At 47.1% G+C, this 15,596-nt stretch overlaps 4 protein-coding genes across 4 annotated transcripts; 2 read left to right on the top strand and 2 right to left on the bottom strand.

Moving 5' to 3' along the window:
- Positions 1-3,393: 3,393 nt before the first annotated feature.
- Positions 3,394-4,534, top strand: PADG_06776 (uncharacterized protein; the record flags this gene model as incomplete). Its single annotated transcript, XM_010763786.1, has 2 exons — positions 3,394-3,636; positions 4,028-4,534. 2 exons carry the CDS (start codon positions 3,394-3,396, stop codon positions 4,532-4,534), a joined length of 750 nt encoding a protein of 249 aa, XP_010762088.1.
- An 899-nt stretch (positions 4,535-5,433) lies between these two features.
- PADG_06777 (uncharacterized protein) lies at positions 5,434-7,911 on the bottom strand (the record flags this gene model as incomplete). The annotated part of the gene is made up of 4 exons (XM_010763927.1): positions 5,434-6,573; positions 6,627-7,477; positions 7,543-7,710; positions 7,773-7,911. 4 exons carry the CDS (start codon positions 7,909-7,911, stop codon positions 5,434-5,436), a joined length of 2,298 nt encoding a protein of 765 aa, XP_010762229.1.
- Positions 7,912-8,236: 325 nt separating this feature from the next.
- On the top strand, positions 8,237-12,107 carry PADG_06778 (CORVET complex subunit VPS3; the record flags this gene model as incomplete). Its single annotated transcript, XM_010763928.1, has 3 exons — positions 8,237-8,390; positions 8,453-11,112; positions 11,175-12,107. The coding sequence occupies 3 exons, from the start codon at positions 8,237-8,239 to the stop codon at positions 12,105-12,107; spliced, it is 3,747 nt and encodes a 1,248-aa protein (XP_010762230.1).
- Positions 12,108-12,373: 266 nt separating this feature from the next.
- PADG_06779 (uncharacterized protein) lies at positions 12,374-13,535 on the bottom strand (the record flags this gene model as incomplete). The annotated part of the gene is made up of 2 exons (XM_010763929.1): positions 12,374-12,647; positions 12,793-13,535. The coding sequence occupies 2 exons, from the start codon at positions 13,533-13,535 to the stop codon at positions 12,374-12,376; spliced, it is 1,017 nt and encodes a 338-aa protein (XP_010762231.1).
- Positions 13,536-15,596: the final 2,061 nt, after the last annotated feature.

Below are 15,596 nucleotides of genomic sequence, written 5' to 3' on the forward strand. Positions count from 1 at the left end.
GTCGTCATTTTCATGCCTTGACAATAATGTTGACGCTGAATCCTTCAATGCTGGATGGTTATGGAGGGGGGTTCACTGGGGAATATCCCCGCAACAACCCCCTGTGGTTTAGCCATGAATGCTTAGCATACACCATCCCATTCCCCCGATTCCGGGGGGCGGGGTAGTTGTGCTAACTTGACTACACCATAGATCCGCGGAAATGAAAAGGAGAGAGGGGTTATCCGAGGAGTTACATTTCTCCTGAGAACTATCATATGTATGATCATACATATCAGAAGTGCGCGGACTACGCTAAAAAACATCCCCCGTTGCGAGGCCTTGACGATTTCCCCTTGTGCTGGCTTACGAGGTAAGTTGAGTTTGTTCTGTGAGCTTGCAGGATAGGTCCACTGTCAGACAGACAAAACGACAGATGAGTTTATGAGTTGGAGCGGTAGTACATGTAACCCTCGCCGCTTGTGTGTTTCCCGGCTAAGACGTTAGCAATTGAGGCGTCTGCGGGAATAATAATTAATGGGCGGGGGATTGATTGATCCTAGGGTATTCATTTACTATGCTATGGCTGGGATGACCAAACTCTGTGAAATTCTTGATGAGTACGATCTCTTTTACGACATGGTGTTGTGCTGAAGAGGTTACATCTGGGGTTGATGATGAGTAGAGATGGATAATTGTGAGATGGGGCGGAGACTTAGTTACTTAGATCCTGAATTGGACTTTAATATTTCTGAGGTTTGAGGTTTTTGTCACTGATAATCCAAGGTGTGACAGATCAGCTGGCTTGGATTTTTTTTTTTTTTTTTTCCCCTTCTTTCTTTTATTTTTTTAATTTTTCCAGAGTCCCATTTGAAACAGTGGTGATTTATATCCCAAGAGCTGATGTTAGTTTGTAATCGTCATGCGTTAGTTCGGGGATTGTTCACAGTAACTGTGGCAGGGTTTCACTAGAGCAGCTCAAAGTGATATCTTAGATGCATTTTATAAAACACGTCAGGATGGATTTGAGCTTCGTGGTAATTGACCGCGTGAGGATTGTTTCACTATACTTCCAAGCTGAAGCTCTAAAAAAGTGATATTTTAGACGTGTTTGTTGAAGATTGTGAGGTTGGATTTTAGCATTAGGATAGTTCCTGAGGAGGTTCGTTTCACTCTGTGCAGCCGAGCTGCAGGTCTCAAAATTTTAGATGCATTTGTGCAAAATATCAAGTTACCTTTGAGTTTTGATGTCACAGGAAATTTCGTTTCACTTGAAGTAGTAAGCAGAGGGACCGTAGTTTCTCCCATGTATCCACCATCCTGATTGATGTGTCCAAATTCAACAGAGTCCGATGAAGAAAGTCGATAGAGAGTGGATGTTACATGTTCACAATGCCGAAGAATCTATACAATCCATTGGTTACAGAAATCTTACACCTCAGACAAGGAAAAGTGACGACGTAGTTGGCGTATAGCAAGCAACCCCATGGGGATAAGTTAATATGCTGGACTCGAGCTGGTGAAGCACGGCGCACAAGTATCCATAACTAGTCTCCAACGAAATGGTTTTTGGGTTTTCTTTCTTTTGATCGCCTGTTTCCCCGCCACAATCAGTAATCGCAATTAAGGAGGCTGGGATGAGGGGGTAAGACATCACGGAGGCGTTTCGCGATGTAACCAACTGATTGATGGACTAAAGTCAGAAAGAGGTTTGTGCAAGCTGGCTATGTTGAATGCATTGTGATGGTTTCGATTAGTTTCGACGGGAAGACTTGTATGTTTAGAACATACACAAATGTAAAACAAAGTACTCCAGGAGCCAACACTAAGATGACCAGAAGTTGATTTGTTCTGTCTATCTAGCTCAGCCGGGAGATAAGGTGAGGGGTAGGTAAGATATGGAGGAGACGTTTCGAGATGTAACCGAGATAATGTTCAGATAATGAAGTCGGAAAGAGGATTGTGCAGGCTGGTGGTTTCGAAGGGAGTACCTAGATACTTGTAGGAAGTAATACGTAGTGCTTTTTGAGAGAGAGGCGTCGTAGATAGGATCAACTGAGAGATGTTTTCCTTCTGGATTAGTGGTCGAGATAAACATCCCCGAGCGCGCAAGAGGCTTATCTAAGGATAGACTATGCCATCCTTCCGTTGGCCATCGGAATGTCCACTGGGATCCTCTTTTTCCCTTTTCTCCCACCTAGCCTTTTAGCGGGCGCGTACGTGCTTGCTCTTGGAGGGTACTGCTCTCATCGTCAGGCATTGTAATATCATCACCCTGCGAGCAGTTGGTGTTAATTGAGTGCTGATATGGATACTCCCATATGGATGGGGGACCCCCCTCCCACCCAGCAGAACCTAGCCACTCAACTATTATAGTGGCACTGAGCCCCAGCCCCTGTAACCCGTCAGCATATTATTCGCACCTGTTCCTGAGTGTCACCCAAAGAAGCAGCCTATATGGGGAAGGGGGGCCGGCGTTTAAGAGTCTATGCACCAGGACCAATAAACAAGCCCCACAGGCGAGATGCTCAAACCCAACCACGCCCAGATCTCAACAGGGATCTGGCAGGGGATCTAAAATAAGACGGTTCCATGGTTCCACTCTGGACGCTAGTCCGCTTTGGGAAGCATGTTTTCTCTTCCCGGCCCCCCAGGCGGACCAAATTCGCAAGTGGCAGGAAGGACCCACCCCTGGCCCAACTCTAATTCTCTCACCTGCTGCGTGGGTGTGGAGACCGCGGAGCCGCTGCGGTGGGGCTCCAGCTGGCCAATCAGCGAGGGCAGTGTGGGTGCGGAGTCGATTGCAAGCGGGAAACGCTAAGAAACAGGCCCAAATTGTGTCAATGCGTCAAAGGCGACGGTGTTTCTGCTGGCGTCTACATGTTCTTTGTATATAATTCGGGATGTCGATCTCGAAGAGTTGCTGTGTTTTTTTTTTCTTTCATGGTAACTTCCTTTCATGATTCTGTTTTTCTTTTCCTCTCTGTGATATCTTGCTTCTATCTCGGTGTTCATTTCTTCCAGTTTCCCTTTTTGTATCTTTTCTTTCTTTCTTTCTTTTTTTTTTACCATCCTCTTCCTTGCGTGTTTTCTAAATTATACTCACGATTTACTTGTTTATTTCACTTCCTAAACACCAGGCTGGTCCGTTTTACATATCTCTTCTCAAATATACTCCTTGCGTCCCATCTTTCTCGTCGTTCTCCCCTCAAAAATCAGCACGGAATTGGTGGTTGTCATTGCCATTATCGCCGCTCTACATCTACCTGAAATCTTACATACGGGATCTATATACCATTATATTTTATGACAACTACATATATCTACGTATATGTATAGATACATGTTATGAAAGCCAAAAATTAGATCCTCACCAAGAAACAACACATACACAACATGCAATTTCTCCTCCTGATGGTCTCGATGGCCTCGATAGCCTCCACCGCTCTAGCTGTTCCGCCAGGCTGGTCTGCAGACACTGCCAAGTTCTATTCCGGTGTGTTCAAAGAAATCCTCAGTGCCCGTAAGGAGAACAAAGACCCAAGAAGTCCAAAATGTGACCTTTCGAAAGCTGTGCTGCCCTCCACGAATGAGCCACTACCGCCGGTTCCAGAGGGCCAGAAATTGCTACATGTTACTATTGGGCGGGGTACTCAGGTATGTTGCGAACATCTATATTTTTTTTTATATCTGGAATTTTTTTATTTTTTTTTATTTTTTATTTTTAATTTTGGATATGAATTGGCACATGCGCTCTTGTATGGACATATGGAGATACTCTTACTGGGTTTCTTTTTCTTTTTCTTTTTCCGACCCTTGTTTGGTATAAGCCGTACCTGCGCCGGCTGATAACCGAACAATAATGCGTCAAACGTGATCAAAAAAAAAATAAAAAATGAAAAATAAAAAATAAAAAATATCACAAATCAATAGATCTACAAAGCTAAAGAAAGCCAGGAAAAAGAAATCCCCAAAAAACAATTGACAATACATAAAATACACATAATGAAAAATAAATACTAACCAATCCCCCCAACCACCACAACAGAACTACACCTGCTCCTCCCCAAGCGACAAACCAAAAGCCATCGGCGCCGTCGCAACTCTCTTCGACGTGAACTGCATAGCCTCAAACTACCCCTACCTTCTCTCCCTCCTCCCAAACATCGCCCTCCGACTCCCAGCGCCCATCTTCCCACCCCATCCCCGCTCAAAACCCTTCACCTTTGGCCCCAACAACATGAAAGTAGCCGGCTCCCACTTCTTCAACGGCCAGGGAGTCCCCATCTTCGACCTCGGGGCAGACGGGAGTGCTGCCGTTGAGAAAATCGCGGCTGTCGATGCGCCCAAGGGTGCTATGAAGGGGATTCCAGGCCAGATGAATGGGGCGGTGCAGTGGCTGATGCTCACGGCGGTGAAGGAGAGTACGGGGAAGGCGAAGTCTGTTTATCGGGTTAACACGGCGGGGGGGAAGGCGCCCGCTACTTGTGAGGGGGTGGAGGCTGGGAAGGTTTTGGAGATGCAGTATGCGACTGAGTACTGGTTTTATGGATAGGTGGTTTTCAATGGGGGTTGAGGAGCGTATTGGATTTCGATGAGTTCTGGTTTTGGTCTCTCCGTGGAAAGAAAAGATTCCAAGGAAACCAAAAAAGGGGAAAGAACAAAGCAAAAAAGAAAGGAAAGAAAATAAGAAAAGAAAAGGGAAACATTATCTGATTGTTGGATGTTGGGGCGGGATTCTCTTTTGCTCAAGCTTATCACGTTGTACAGTGGGCTGGAGTTTTGTGGAGCTATTCTTGGTTTTTGACGCCTTGCGTCGCCTTGATTCTTGTCAATTGGACGAGTGTGTTTTATTACTTTCACTAGTCACATATTTATTCAGTCATTCTATCTTCCAGGATACAAATTTCACTGTCTATGATTGCTTCTTCTGGAAGCGAATCAATTCCTTACATTTGCTAGTAACTAACTGGTACACTGGTACACTGATCCATGGTTCATGGTTTAATGGTTCCCGTCGCTCCCAAGAGACTCTGTCCCAAGGAAATTGGAAAGGCAAAGACAAGTTGCCGCATTAACCACTATCATTACCAAAACGATCTACCTAACATGTTTTTATGTTGTTGAAATCAGGTCTGTTTGTAGTACAATATATATATCCATACATGCGCAAGCAATGGAGGAGATTGGTTATATAACATACCCGTAAAATCAAGATGGTAAAAATTTGATGTAATACACAAAATAATTGCTGGGGCCGCCGCATGCACATCCTGCAAGCAGTCAGGGAGAACCAAGGGAGAAGAAAAATCATGAAACAAAACAGCAACGTTGTGATGGATGGAACCAAGTAGCCAAAAACAAGAAACAGCTAAAATTATAGGGGATACCCAGCGCAACACTAACATGATTGAAACCACTCTCGAATCTTGACACCAAATCGAATAGATCGACCTATTGCGCAGGACCATTGAAGGTTTCCTGCCGCCATTCACTACCAGCAGGACCACCTGCAGCTCGCCTCCCAGCACCAGCAGCGGCGCCCGCCGACCCCGCTGCGGCAGCTTGACCAAGCGAACCTAACGCAGCGCCCGCCGCCTTCCTCTCAATATCCGCCGTGCTCATCATATACAACATGACAAACAAAAGTACATGCAACGCGACGCAGTACCCCGCAAACAAATTCCTGCTCGTCCGGTTCGCAAGAACCATCCTCGTGACGGAAAATATGATGCGTTCCGGCACGCTCATGCGCCGGTACGCACGGGCCGATTCGCGGCCGCGGAAGGCGGCGAATGGGGATATTTGCGCTTCGTAGGCGGACTGGTAGCGGTCTGCGGAAAGGCCCGATGGAGATTCTGCGGAGAGATGGACCGATGTCGCGTTTGGGATATTGGCGTAAGCTGAGGTGGATGAGGCGGAGAAGTCATCTCCCCGGCCACGATTGTAGGTGGAAACGTAGCGAGTCTTCTCGTACAAGCTTAGGTTATCCTTTTGGAGAGAGGCAACTTCCTGACGTAGGGATTTGACGATTGCGTATGTCTTTGATAGCTCTTCTTCCAGTTCGCTGTTCTTTTGTTTGAACCGGTCTCGCTGGGCTTGGACCATAGGTAGAATTCCTGAGCCACCGCCAACTGCCTCTCCGGCTCTAATGGCTTCCATTGTATTTGCGGAGGCATTTGCATGATCGAAACCAGATATGATTGAGGAGGTTGGTGAGGCCCTGCCTCTGCGGGAGGAATGTGGGTACCTGGATACGTAGGGACCCGCAACTGACATGGAAGATGACGGCAAGTTTGGCGCCTCCCTCTGCATCTGGAGAAGGTCATTTTCTAGGGTAGTAGCCAAATTCTGAGCTTTTTCGAGGTCTACTTTTGTTTTGGAGAGATCCTCGCGCAGAGCTTCGAGTTGGTTTTGCAAGTCTTGGTGTGAGACTCTCAGAATTGTCAATTCATTTGAGAGCTTTTTGTTCCTAGTCAATAAGAGCTGTTCTAGGGTGTTCTCTTTCGATCTTTCAGAGCCATTAGGGGCAACCAAATCTGTCTCGTCCACTGCATCTCTGTAATCATCATCCGCCGTGTAAAACTCAATAGACTATTTCAGTTAGCCATGCATACAATATAAAACAAAACCAAATCAATAGTTACCTTTATGACTTCGAGTTCTCGCCGAATATCATCATAGTCTGCCCATTTATCCAATTTGGCTTTTATTTCATCTCGTTCAGCAGTGACTTTCTTATTTTGCCTCTCCACCTGTCGGAGCTTTCCTTCCCAAGAATGCCTCTCAGCATCTTTCTCGTAGCGAGCGGAATCCAATTTACGCAAGAGAGACGAGTTTTCGGATTGCAAGCGTAGGTATGCGGGATCGTCCTCTAGAGTGTGGTATCGGTGCTCTGACTGAGAATGGGACACAGCTTGGGCCAGCTCTAGGCTCAGCTGTTCGTTCCGAGCTTCGACCTCTGCTAGGCGCACACCGGTCTTCTCAAGCTCTGAGGCTACAATTTCAAGTTCTGCTGCTGTGGCAGCACTTCTTGACATGTCTTCACCGTCTGCTCGGTCTAACCTTTGGTTTACCTCGTAGCTTGCCTTGATTTCCCTCAGTAGCCGTTCGTGGTTCTCAGCTTTGGCCTCATAATTCTTCTCCTTGGCTTCCCAGTTGCTTGTCTTTTCAGCCAGCACTGCGGCCCATGAAGCTTCGATTTCCTGAATCTTCGTGTCCTGAGTTTCTTCGAGCTTGCGACGGAAAGATCGTTCATCCTCCAACTTCATTTCCGATTCCTCCAACTGAGACGTCAGACGATTTACGCTCTTTTGCAAAAGCTCTTTCTCGGATGTTAGCTTAGGAACCGTGTCTTCAGACAGGACCAAAGAATCTACGGACGCTTCGAGGAGAGGATATGGATCGGGGGCTTCTGATAGAGCAGAGTATAGTTGTAAAAAGGCGGATGAAGAAGTCTTCCCATGGTTGGTCAGGAGATCAATAAACGTTTGGTATGCTGTAGGATTTCGAGGTCAGCACCTATTGACAACAAGGAAGTAAGCTGAGGAAATCCTCTCATACACTTTAACAAGCTTTTGTATTCAGCCAGTTTCGTTGAGTCGTCGAGTTTCCTAAAATCTTTAGTTTTCTGAGCTAGATCTTTGCGCTGCACCAGAGAATCTCGTTGATGAGCTATGATATCCGATGCCGTGGTATCTAGCTTCGGAATGAGGTTCGCCAAGTCGACGCCTTGATTCTGAGTGAGTAAAATTTGGTCACATTCCATTACGCGGATCGTCTTCATAATTTACCTCTCCATACTGCAATAGCCTGCTGGAACTTGTTTTCCTCGCGGACTTGCTTCTCAGATTTCGCAGGTTCACCCGAAGGACTGTTTTCGGTTGACGTGCTCCCATCTCGCACGGTCTCAGATGCTATCAGGGCATCCATGGGCTAACATAAAGTTCAGGCTGTTTCAGGCATATAACTTAAGCATACTATAATGAGCAAGTTGAATATGCAATCTTCATAAAGTCTTCTGCAGCGATTGGGTCGACTAATGTCCAATGTATGTCGTCAGTTTGACAGTTAGTTGTTGATATCACCGTGAGATGGTTGATCAACTGGGCCGGATCAACGTTGTTCCATTAACGGGTGCCTCCCGTCACGCCGCATTTTGAGGCAAACAAAACTAACTCCTTTAACATTCAACACCATACCCTTTAGCTGCTCGTGTCAGCTGGGAGATGTCGAGACATTGGGTTCGAGCTATACGATGAGTTCAGGTGACGATACCGATGGTCCCCGCAAAAGACGGTGTGTAGCTCCCTCTGAAACCGGTCCTTACATCCTGAGACAGCTCATAGATCCGGTTCTTGTGGCAGGAGAAGGGACCGAGGATGGCTATATCACCTGTGTAGAATATTGGAGTATGTCTAGCATTTCCTCTTTTGGGGAGTTATTAACAGCACTGTTGGCTGACATGAAATAGAGGATAATCTTTACGTTGGAAACTCCGCTGGCGAGATCCTTCATTTCGTGTCATTCCCTTCCGACTCTGAGGAATCAAATGAACCATCTTTCATTCTAGCATCAAGATTACCCATCACGCCTTCGAAGAGCGGCATACCACCAGAATCACCCTCGGGGGTGCAGCAGATACTTATTCTTCCGTCCACGAACAAAGCTTGCATATTATGCAATGGTGTCGTCACCTTTTACTCGCTCCCTGAACTCAGCCCTACATACGGGGGCACAAAAGTGGGCAATTGTAAATGGATTGGCGGACTAAACCTTAATGAATCCATTGAGAATGGAGAGACTTCTAGCCCTGTGGTGATGATTGCTGTTTCGAATAGAATAATGCTGGTTAGGATTGGCGATGAACCCCGAAGGGTAAGAAACATTGAATTCCCAGGATGTCTTGTATCCGTTCGAAGAGATACTATCGCCTGTGTCGCAGACTCATATTCCTACTCTCTACTGGAAGTGGAACACCTCCAAAAGATTCCTCTATTTCCGATTTCATCATCGGAAGAGAGTTTCGAGTCTGGCCACGTGGAAGATATACCAGCTCAAACCGATACTCCAGTTCAAGGAAACCTCTCTACTTCCTACGGAAATGCGCCGGGACATAGTAGAAGTGAGAGTTTATATGCAGTTAATAACATTGGACGTTCCCAACCAAGCCCGCATCCGAAGTTTCCTGAACGATCGAGCTCTTTAGCTTCTGAGAATTCCTTGGGGAATAAACCCCCCGGATGCCCAGACTCCCCAGAGGGAAAATCCCCCGATACATCAGGACCAGTTTCAGAAGTGGTTGGTTCAGGCTCAGAGCAATCTTCTTCTTCCAACAACCAAAAATCACTGCCCCCTCCTCCTAAAGCATCGCCTACTCGGCTCAAACCCCACGTTGTGTCTCCAACCCCTTCCGAGTTCCTTCTAGTTACGGGCACTGAACCGTCAGAAGCTGGAGTGGGTATGTTCGTAAATGTCGATGGTGATGTCGTTCGAGGGACCCTTGAATTTCCCAAATACCCGGAAGCTATTATAGTCGATGACGATAATGAGGGAAATCAGTCGAGTGCAGGTGATGACAGTCAGAATGGATACGTTTTGGCAGTTATTGGTGCTGACGATAAGGAGGATGGCCGAACATATATCGAGGTGCAGAGATGGAATACGGTTTCGGGAGAAAGTGGACTATACAAGACATCAATAGAGATTCCTCCAACCGATCTAACTTTCGCCCCTGTTGGTATTCGCCATACTGTTAGCCCAAGCAGCATCTCCCTCTCTGAAATTGGTGACGTGATGCGTATGGTTCGATTAAAGGCTACAAATGTTTCACCTTCAACCCCAACAACGCCACCAGAGAATACAGATCCAAGGACTCAAGCATCCCTTGAACATTTGCAAAAGGAAAAAGAGCTTTTCGATGGTCAGGAAACCGACTCTGACGGTTCGAAGTATCCATCTTCGTCACGTGCTCGTCATGATTGGGAAGTTGAGAGAAACCGGGAAGAAGCCAAATTTGCCCGCGGACTGGCAACAGTTAAGAGTAGTATCATTCTTTGGGAGGGGAACCAAATATGGAGGGTCCTGCGGAAGCCTTTGGTACTTCAATTAGATAACACTCTTCAACTTGCTGAGCAACGCATAGACAACGATGAAGAGCAAGGGGGTGTTGACAAAGAAGCAATTATAAATCTTATCCAAGGACTTCAGGGTATGGAACCTAAAACTGAAACGGAATACCTTGGTTTACGTTACGTCAGGCAGAAGGCAAGTCTACTTCTCCTTGTTGACTTGCTTTCGCAAACCATGGCAACCCCAGACGAATCCGCAATAAAGGCAACAGAGGATGCCCTTGTTGTCGGAGAGTTGGACCCTCGAGTGGTGCTCCTTTTGATACCACTGGTTAGAAATGAGGTACTTCAAGGTCCACAAGGGATCTGGGTTTATAATGGTCTGGTTAAAGTGATATCACCATTTCTCATTTCGCCGGATGAAGTAGCGACAGATCAACCCTCTGGATTCGCCATTGGTGATACCATAAACCATCTGCTTAAACGGTATCTGATTGGCTGGCAGAAAAAGCGAGGATATGGGAGTGTAACAGATGAGACATATGTGTTTAATACTGTCGACGCAGCATTACTCCATTTACTTCTTGATCTGGATGCGAAAAATATTCGTGAACGAAATGTCACCCCTGGGGCCTCTGTGAGATCGGAGCTCAACAAGCTTGTTGACAATTGGAAGGGCAATTTTGATAGAGCCGTGCAGTTACTTGAAAGCTACAACAGACTATTTGTGCTCAGTCGATTATACCAGAGCCAGAAAATGGCCAAGCATGTTCTGTCGACGTGGCGGAGAATCGTGGAAGGAGAGAAAGATGAAGGGGGAGAATTGTCCGGGGCAGCTGCTGACATTCAGATTCGGAAATATCTGGTGAAGATCAGAGATGTTCAGCTGGTTGAGGAGTACGGGCCATGGCTGGCTTCACGGAACCCCAAGCTTGGAGTTCAAGTCTTCGCAGACGATAGTAGCAGAGTGAAATTTAACCCACCCCAAGTAATTGCGCTGCTCAAGAAGCGTGCCCCAGGGGCTGTTCAGGAATATTTGGAACATCTTGTTTTCTCCAAACATGTATATGTTCCCTCCTCCCCTTTTCCTCGTCTCACTGGTTTTTGCTGCTAACTATATTACAGCATACCCAATACACGGACGACCTTTTAGCCTACTACCTTGACACTGTTCTCTCCGTCCTCGAATCCTCCCCCGAAGCTCGCACCTCCTTGACAGAATCCTACTCCACCTACCGCGCCCTCCAACCCCCAAAACCCTCCTACCTCAGCTTCATCACTTTCAACCACCCCCCGGAGCCATGGTGGCAGTCCCGCCTGCGACTTCTCCAACTACTGGGAGGCGGCTCAACTACCCAATTCACCTCCACCCAACCCCCAACAAACCTCTCTTATTCCATCTCCACCGTCCTCGCGCGCATAGAGCCATTCAAGAATGAACTGGTCTCCGAAAGCATAATCCTCGACGGCCGCCAGGGCCGGCATCGCGAAGCCCTTAGCCTCCTCATACACGGCCTCAGCGACTATGACACTGCGATCCGCTATTGTGTATATGGTGGCCCATCCACGTCGACGACAATGACAACAACCGCCACGAATGAAGCCGTATTACCGCAACCAGAACTCTTTACCCACCTGCTTTCTGAATTTCTCCAAATCGAAGACCCGTCTGTACGCATTGAGCGCACGAGTGACTTGCTCTCTCGCTTCGCGTCTGTGTACGATATCGCTGATGTCCTCCGGCTTGTTCCGGATGAGTGGAGTGTGGATATCCTGAGTGAGTATCTGGTGAGGGTGTTGCGGGGTGTTGTGAACGGGGCGCGCGAGGCGAAGGTTCAACGAGCGCTGAGTGCGGGGCTGTACTTGAGGGTTGATGCGGGGTATGGAGAGAAGATAGAAGAAATTGGGGGGTGGGTGGAGGACGAGACGGGCGTTAGGGGGCTGAAGGCGAGGGCGGAGCAGGAGGAGGAAGTCGAAGGAAGTGAGGATGGAGATGCAGATGGGGGTGTAGATCAACTTGGTCGTATTATAGTTGAAGGGGAAGGAAGTTTACGATGATGGTTGTTGTGAGAGTTTACCCCTCAAAGGTTATGTGCTGTACGTATATGCATGAAATGGTTTTATATAAGTATACTTCGTTTCTTGATGCTCCTTTACGTATTTCCTCATATTCATATCACATTTTATTTCGTTCTGGTGGTAATGTACGTAACATTATAAATAAATAAACCGGAAATTAACCCGGTATCTGCCTTACACCATGTATTACTGGAACAAAACATAGGCCTCCTAAAATCAAACCACCGAAAAAAGAACAATCACCTTCAATCAACATCAAGGACAGGCAACCCATCTAACAATCTAACATTCCACCCTAACTTTTCCAATGCCTCCTTAGAGTTCCTCTCCCGCAGCGCACTCGCTTCAGCTTCTGATACCAGGACAAAGTCATACTGCAGCACAGGCGTGCCCAGTGGAACATCATATTTCTTCGCCACATCTGGATCCGTAAGTGGGTGTAGGTCGACGATGAGAGAGGATTTGACGCCGAAGACGGCGTCGGAGGACTCGTAAGGGTCCCCGCGGAGGTAGATGGCTCTATCTCTGGTTAACAGATACATCCATCAAACAGGTTAGGTTTTGGAAAGAAAAATGAGTGAGCAAATGAGTGGGAAGGCGAATCAACATTGCAAACGTGCAATCCACCCCATTCCAGGGGGTAAATGTGAACAGACAAACATACGTTATCAAATCATCCCAGCCCTCCTTCTTGAACATGAAATGCATATGCGCCGGCCGATACGAATGCCTCTTCAACACCCCCAACAACTTGCCAACAGGCCCATCGTGCGGAACTGGATACGACACCGGTTTAATGGCCTTGAACCAGAACCTCCCTGCCTTATCCGAATACATAACCCCCCTCCCATCCGTTGCTGCCCCGCCTCGTCTCTGCCCTTCCGCATACTGCACGTCATAATGCCCGCTGCTATCTGTCTCCCAAATATCCACACTAACGCCCTCCAGCGCATTCCCTGCCCCATCCTTCACAGTACAAGTGACCAGCATCAACTCACCATCCGGGTCATTCGAGAGTAAACCCCCATTCTCCACCTGCGGGGCGTCATGTGTGTGGAATGGGCCCAGCACAGAGCCTTCCGTGGCGCCTGGTGGCTTGGGATGATCAATCGCGTCAACCAGCGCCGATAGGGCCAGTATGTCTGACAAGAGGATGAATTCGTTGCGCTGGGTCGTGCAAGTTTTACCCACGTCGATGAGGAATTGGAGGCCCGCGGACCATTCTGCAGTTGATAGGCGGGTTTCGCGGGCGAAGTCGTGTAGGTGGATTACGAGGCGGGAGAAGATGTAGCGGAGGCGGTGGGAGGGGCATTGGGAGTTTATGAGGTTTGCATTTGTGGTTATGTTTTCAGTTGTGAGGTCCTTTAGGGGCGGGGTGAAGGGGTTGGGGGTGGTGGTGGTGGTCATTTTTTAATGGGAGTTTGGATGGCTAAGATCATTGAAGTATTTAGATTGGATGGCATTGGATTCAATGGAATTGACACAGATCTTATATATGCATTTACGAGTGGTTTTAAAGCTCCGTTAATGGGACTGTCTGTCAACGTATATATAGCCAGTATTTTCAGCTCAGCACATACCTACAGCTTGCAGGGAAGTTAAGACCCTCAGCTTGTTTACAGGGATCAGAATAAAGGAGGCAGACATCGAACGTAACATCGCAGTGAATAAGGATTATCTGTCTCTTTTTTTTTTTTTTTTTTGTTAATTTTTATTTATTTATAATATATTTTTATTTATTTATATTTATTTTTTGCTCCCTCAACCTCCTATAAACACATTTCATGCATAGCGCCTATTATCCCCATCTCCAATGTGGATGTGGGTGGGGTGATTGCTTCGGCAGTTTCTAGCCCGCAAAACTGCATCTCCACAGTAAGCCAAGCAACCAATCTCCATTGGATCATACAGGCGTTTTGCCCTCCCCTGACAGGCACGGGCCCCATGTTCGGCAAACTCAAGGGCATGATTGATAATCGACGGGGGGAATGACAGTACGAGAAACTTAACGGAGAAGCGGGACTGCTTCCGCGGGATGATCACAAACATTTATCCACCACTAGCACAGCGAGGACATCCATATAAAATATGTCAAACATTCCCCCACGGGACAGGACCGGAACTGTTGATTAACGGTGACGAAGAAGATAAACAAGAGAAACACACGTTAAACTGGCTTTGAGGATTATTCGCCTTACCTCTCTGCCCGCACAGATGGTGTAGAATATCGCACAACAACCTGCCGTTTGCCTGATCGAAAGCAGAGAATATAGATAGCTTATAAATGGTAGTCACCATGGTTAGTTATTTCTATTTGTCTTATTAGATAACTACATAGAGAACTGGCATTCCTCCCAGCAATGTCAAGGAAAGTAAAACCTTGCAATCAAGTGACGGGTCCACAAGCTGCTCCACAGCGCTGCAAGCTGTTCCACGGTGATTGATCAGTGGCCCCATTGCGTTTGTTGCGTGTGTGGTGTCATGCTGTAAATATGTTGTATGTGTCCAATGCAGGTAGGGCGCCACAGCAAACAGCTACGCAAGGGGAGAGGGGAGTAACTTTTGCCGGGAGGGTATATATATCTATTCACCAGACAGGGTGGAGGAGCAACAAAGAAATTGGTTGACTGTTTCCTTTATGCGGGGTGGGTTCCAGTGCATGCTGATACGGTTATTTAGATTTCTGGATACAGAGTAGTTTAAGTGCATCAAGGTGGTTTTAAAACAGCCGCTTGGAAATCGGGTAACTAGTTCTGTTCGTCGACGGGAGCGAGGCTGGAGATGTAAACGTGATATCGCTGTCTGTCTAGGGTAGGGTAGTTAAAATCCATATTCTGTTGTTCATAAATAGGGGTCAACCCTGAAAACAGTGATATGTCAAGTGATGGCATATATATTTATAGCAGTAGTGATCCAACCATCCAAACATCCGAGGCCCATCCACGGATCCTCATATCACAAATCCGAATCATTTCATCAGCTTGAACCTGCAATCGCTCAACCTCCACCCACGGCATACTTCCCTTTCATTTTTGCCTTCTCCGCCCAATCGCAACAGGAAAATTACAGAGATATGGTGAGCGAGCGTCACCCGTGAGACATCCCTACCACCACTGACTATTGAGGGGTGGCTGTGGCGGGAGCTGTAGGCTGTAGGCTGCTGGTTGCTGGTTGCTGGTTGGTGGTTGGTGGTTGGAAGGTAACAAGTAACATAATTTTTCAGATGGTACTCCGTAGTTTAACTAACTACCCCGTACGAAGTATGGTTTGTCTGTTCTTTTGTTTCCCCACACCTCCCCCTTTCCCCTTTCCCCTCTGTGGAGGTGTGGAGGTATATAAATAGATGACATTCTTGGTGCACGACACAGCTTAGTGTGGGTGGTTGTAAGTTATCAGAGCCCTCCGTTGCGCATGTATGTATAATTACGGAATATGCGTACGGCGGCTGTAATCTGCAATGTACTGGAT

The sequence above is a fragment of the Paracoccidioides brasiliensis genome, assembly GCF_000150735.1.
Source record: "Paracoccidioides brasiliensis Pb18 unplaced genomic scaffold supercont2.9, whole genome shotgun sequence".
NCBI classification, from domain to species: Eukaryota; Fungi; Ascomycota; class Eurotiomycetes; order Onygenales; family Ajellomycetaceae; genus Paracoccidioides; species Paracoccidioides brasiliensis.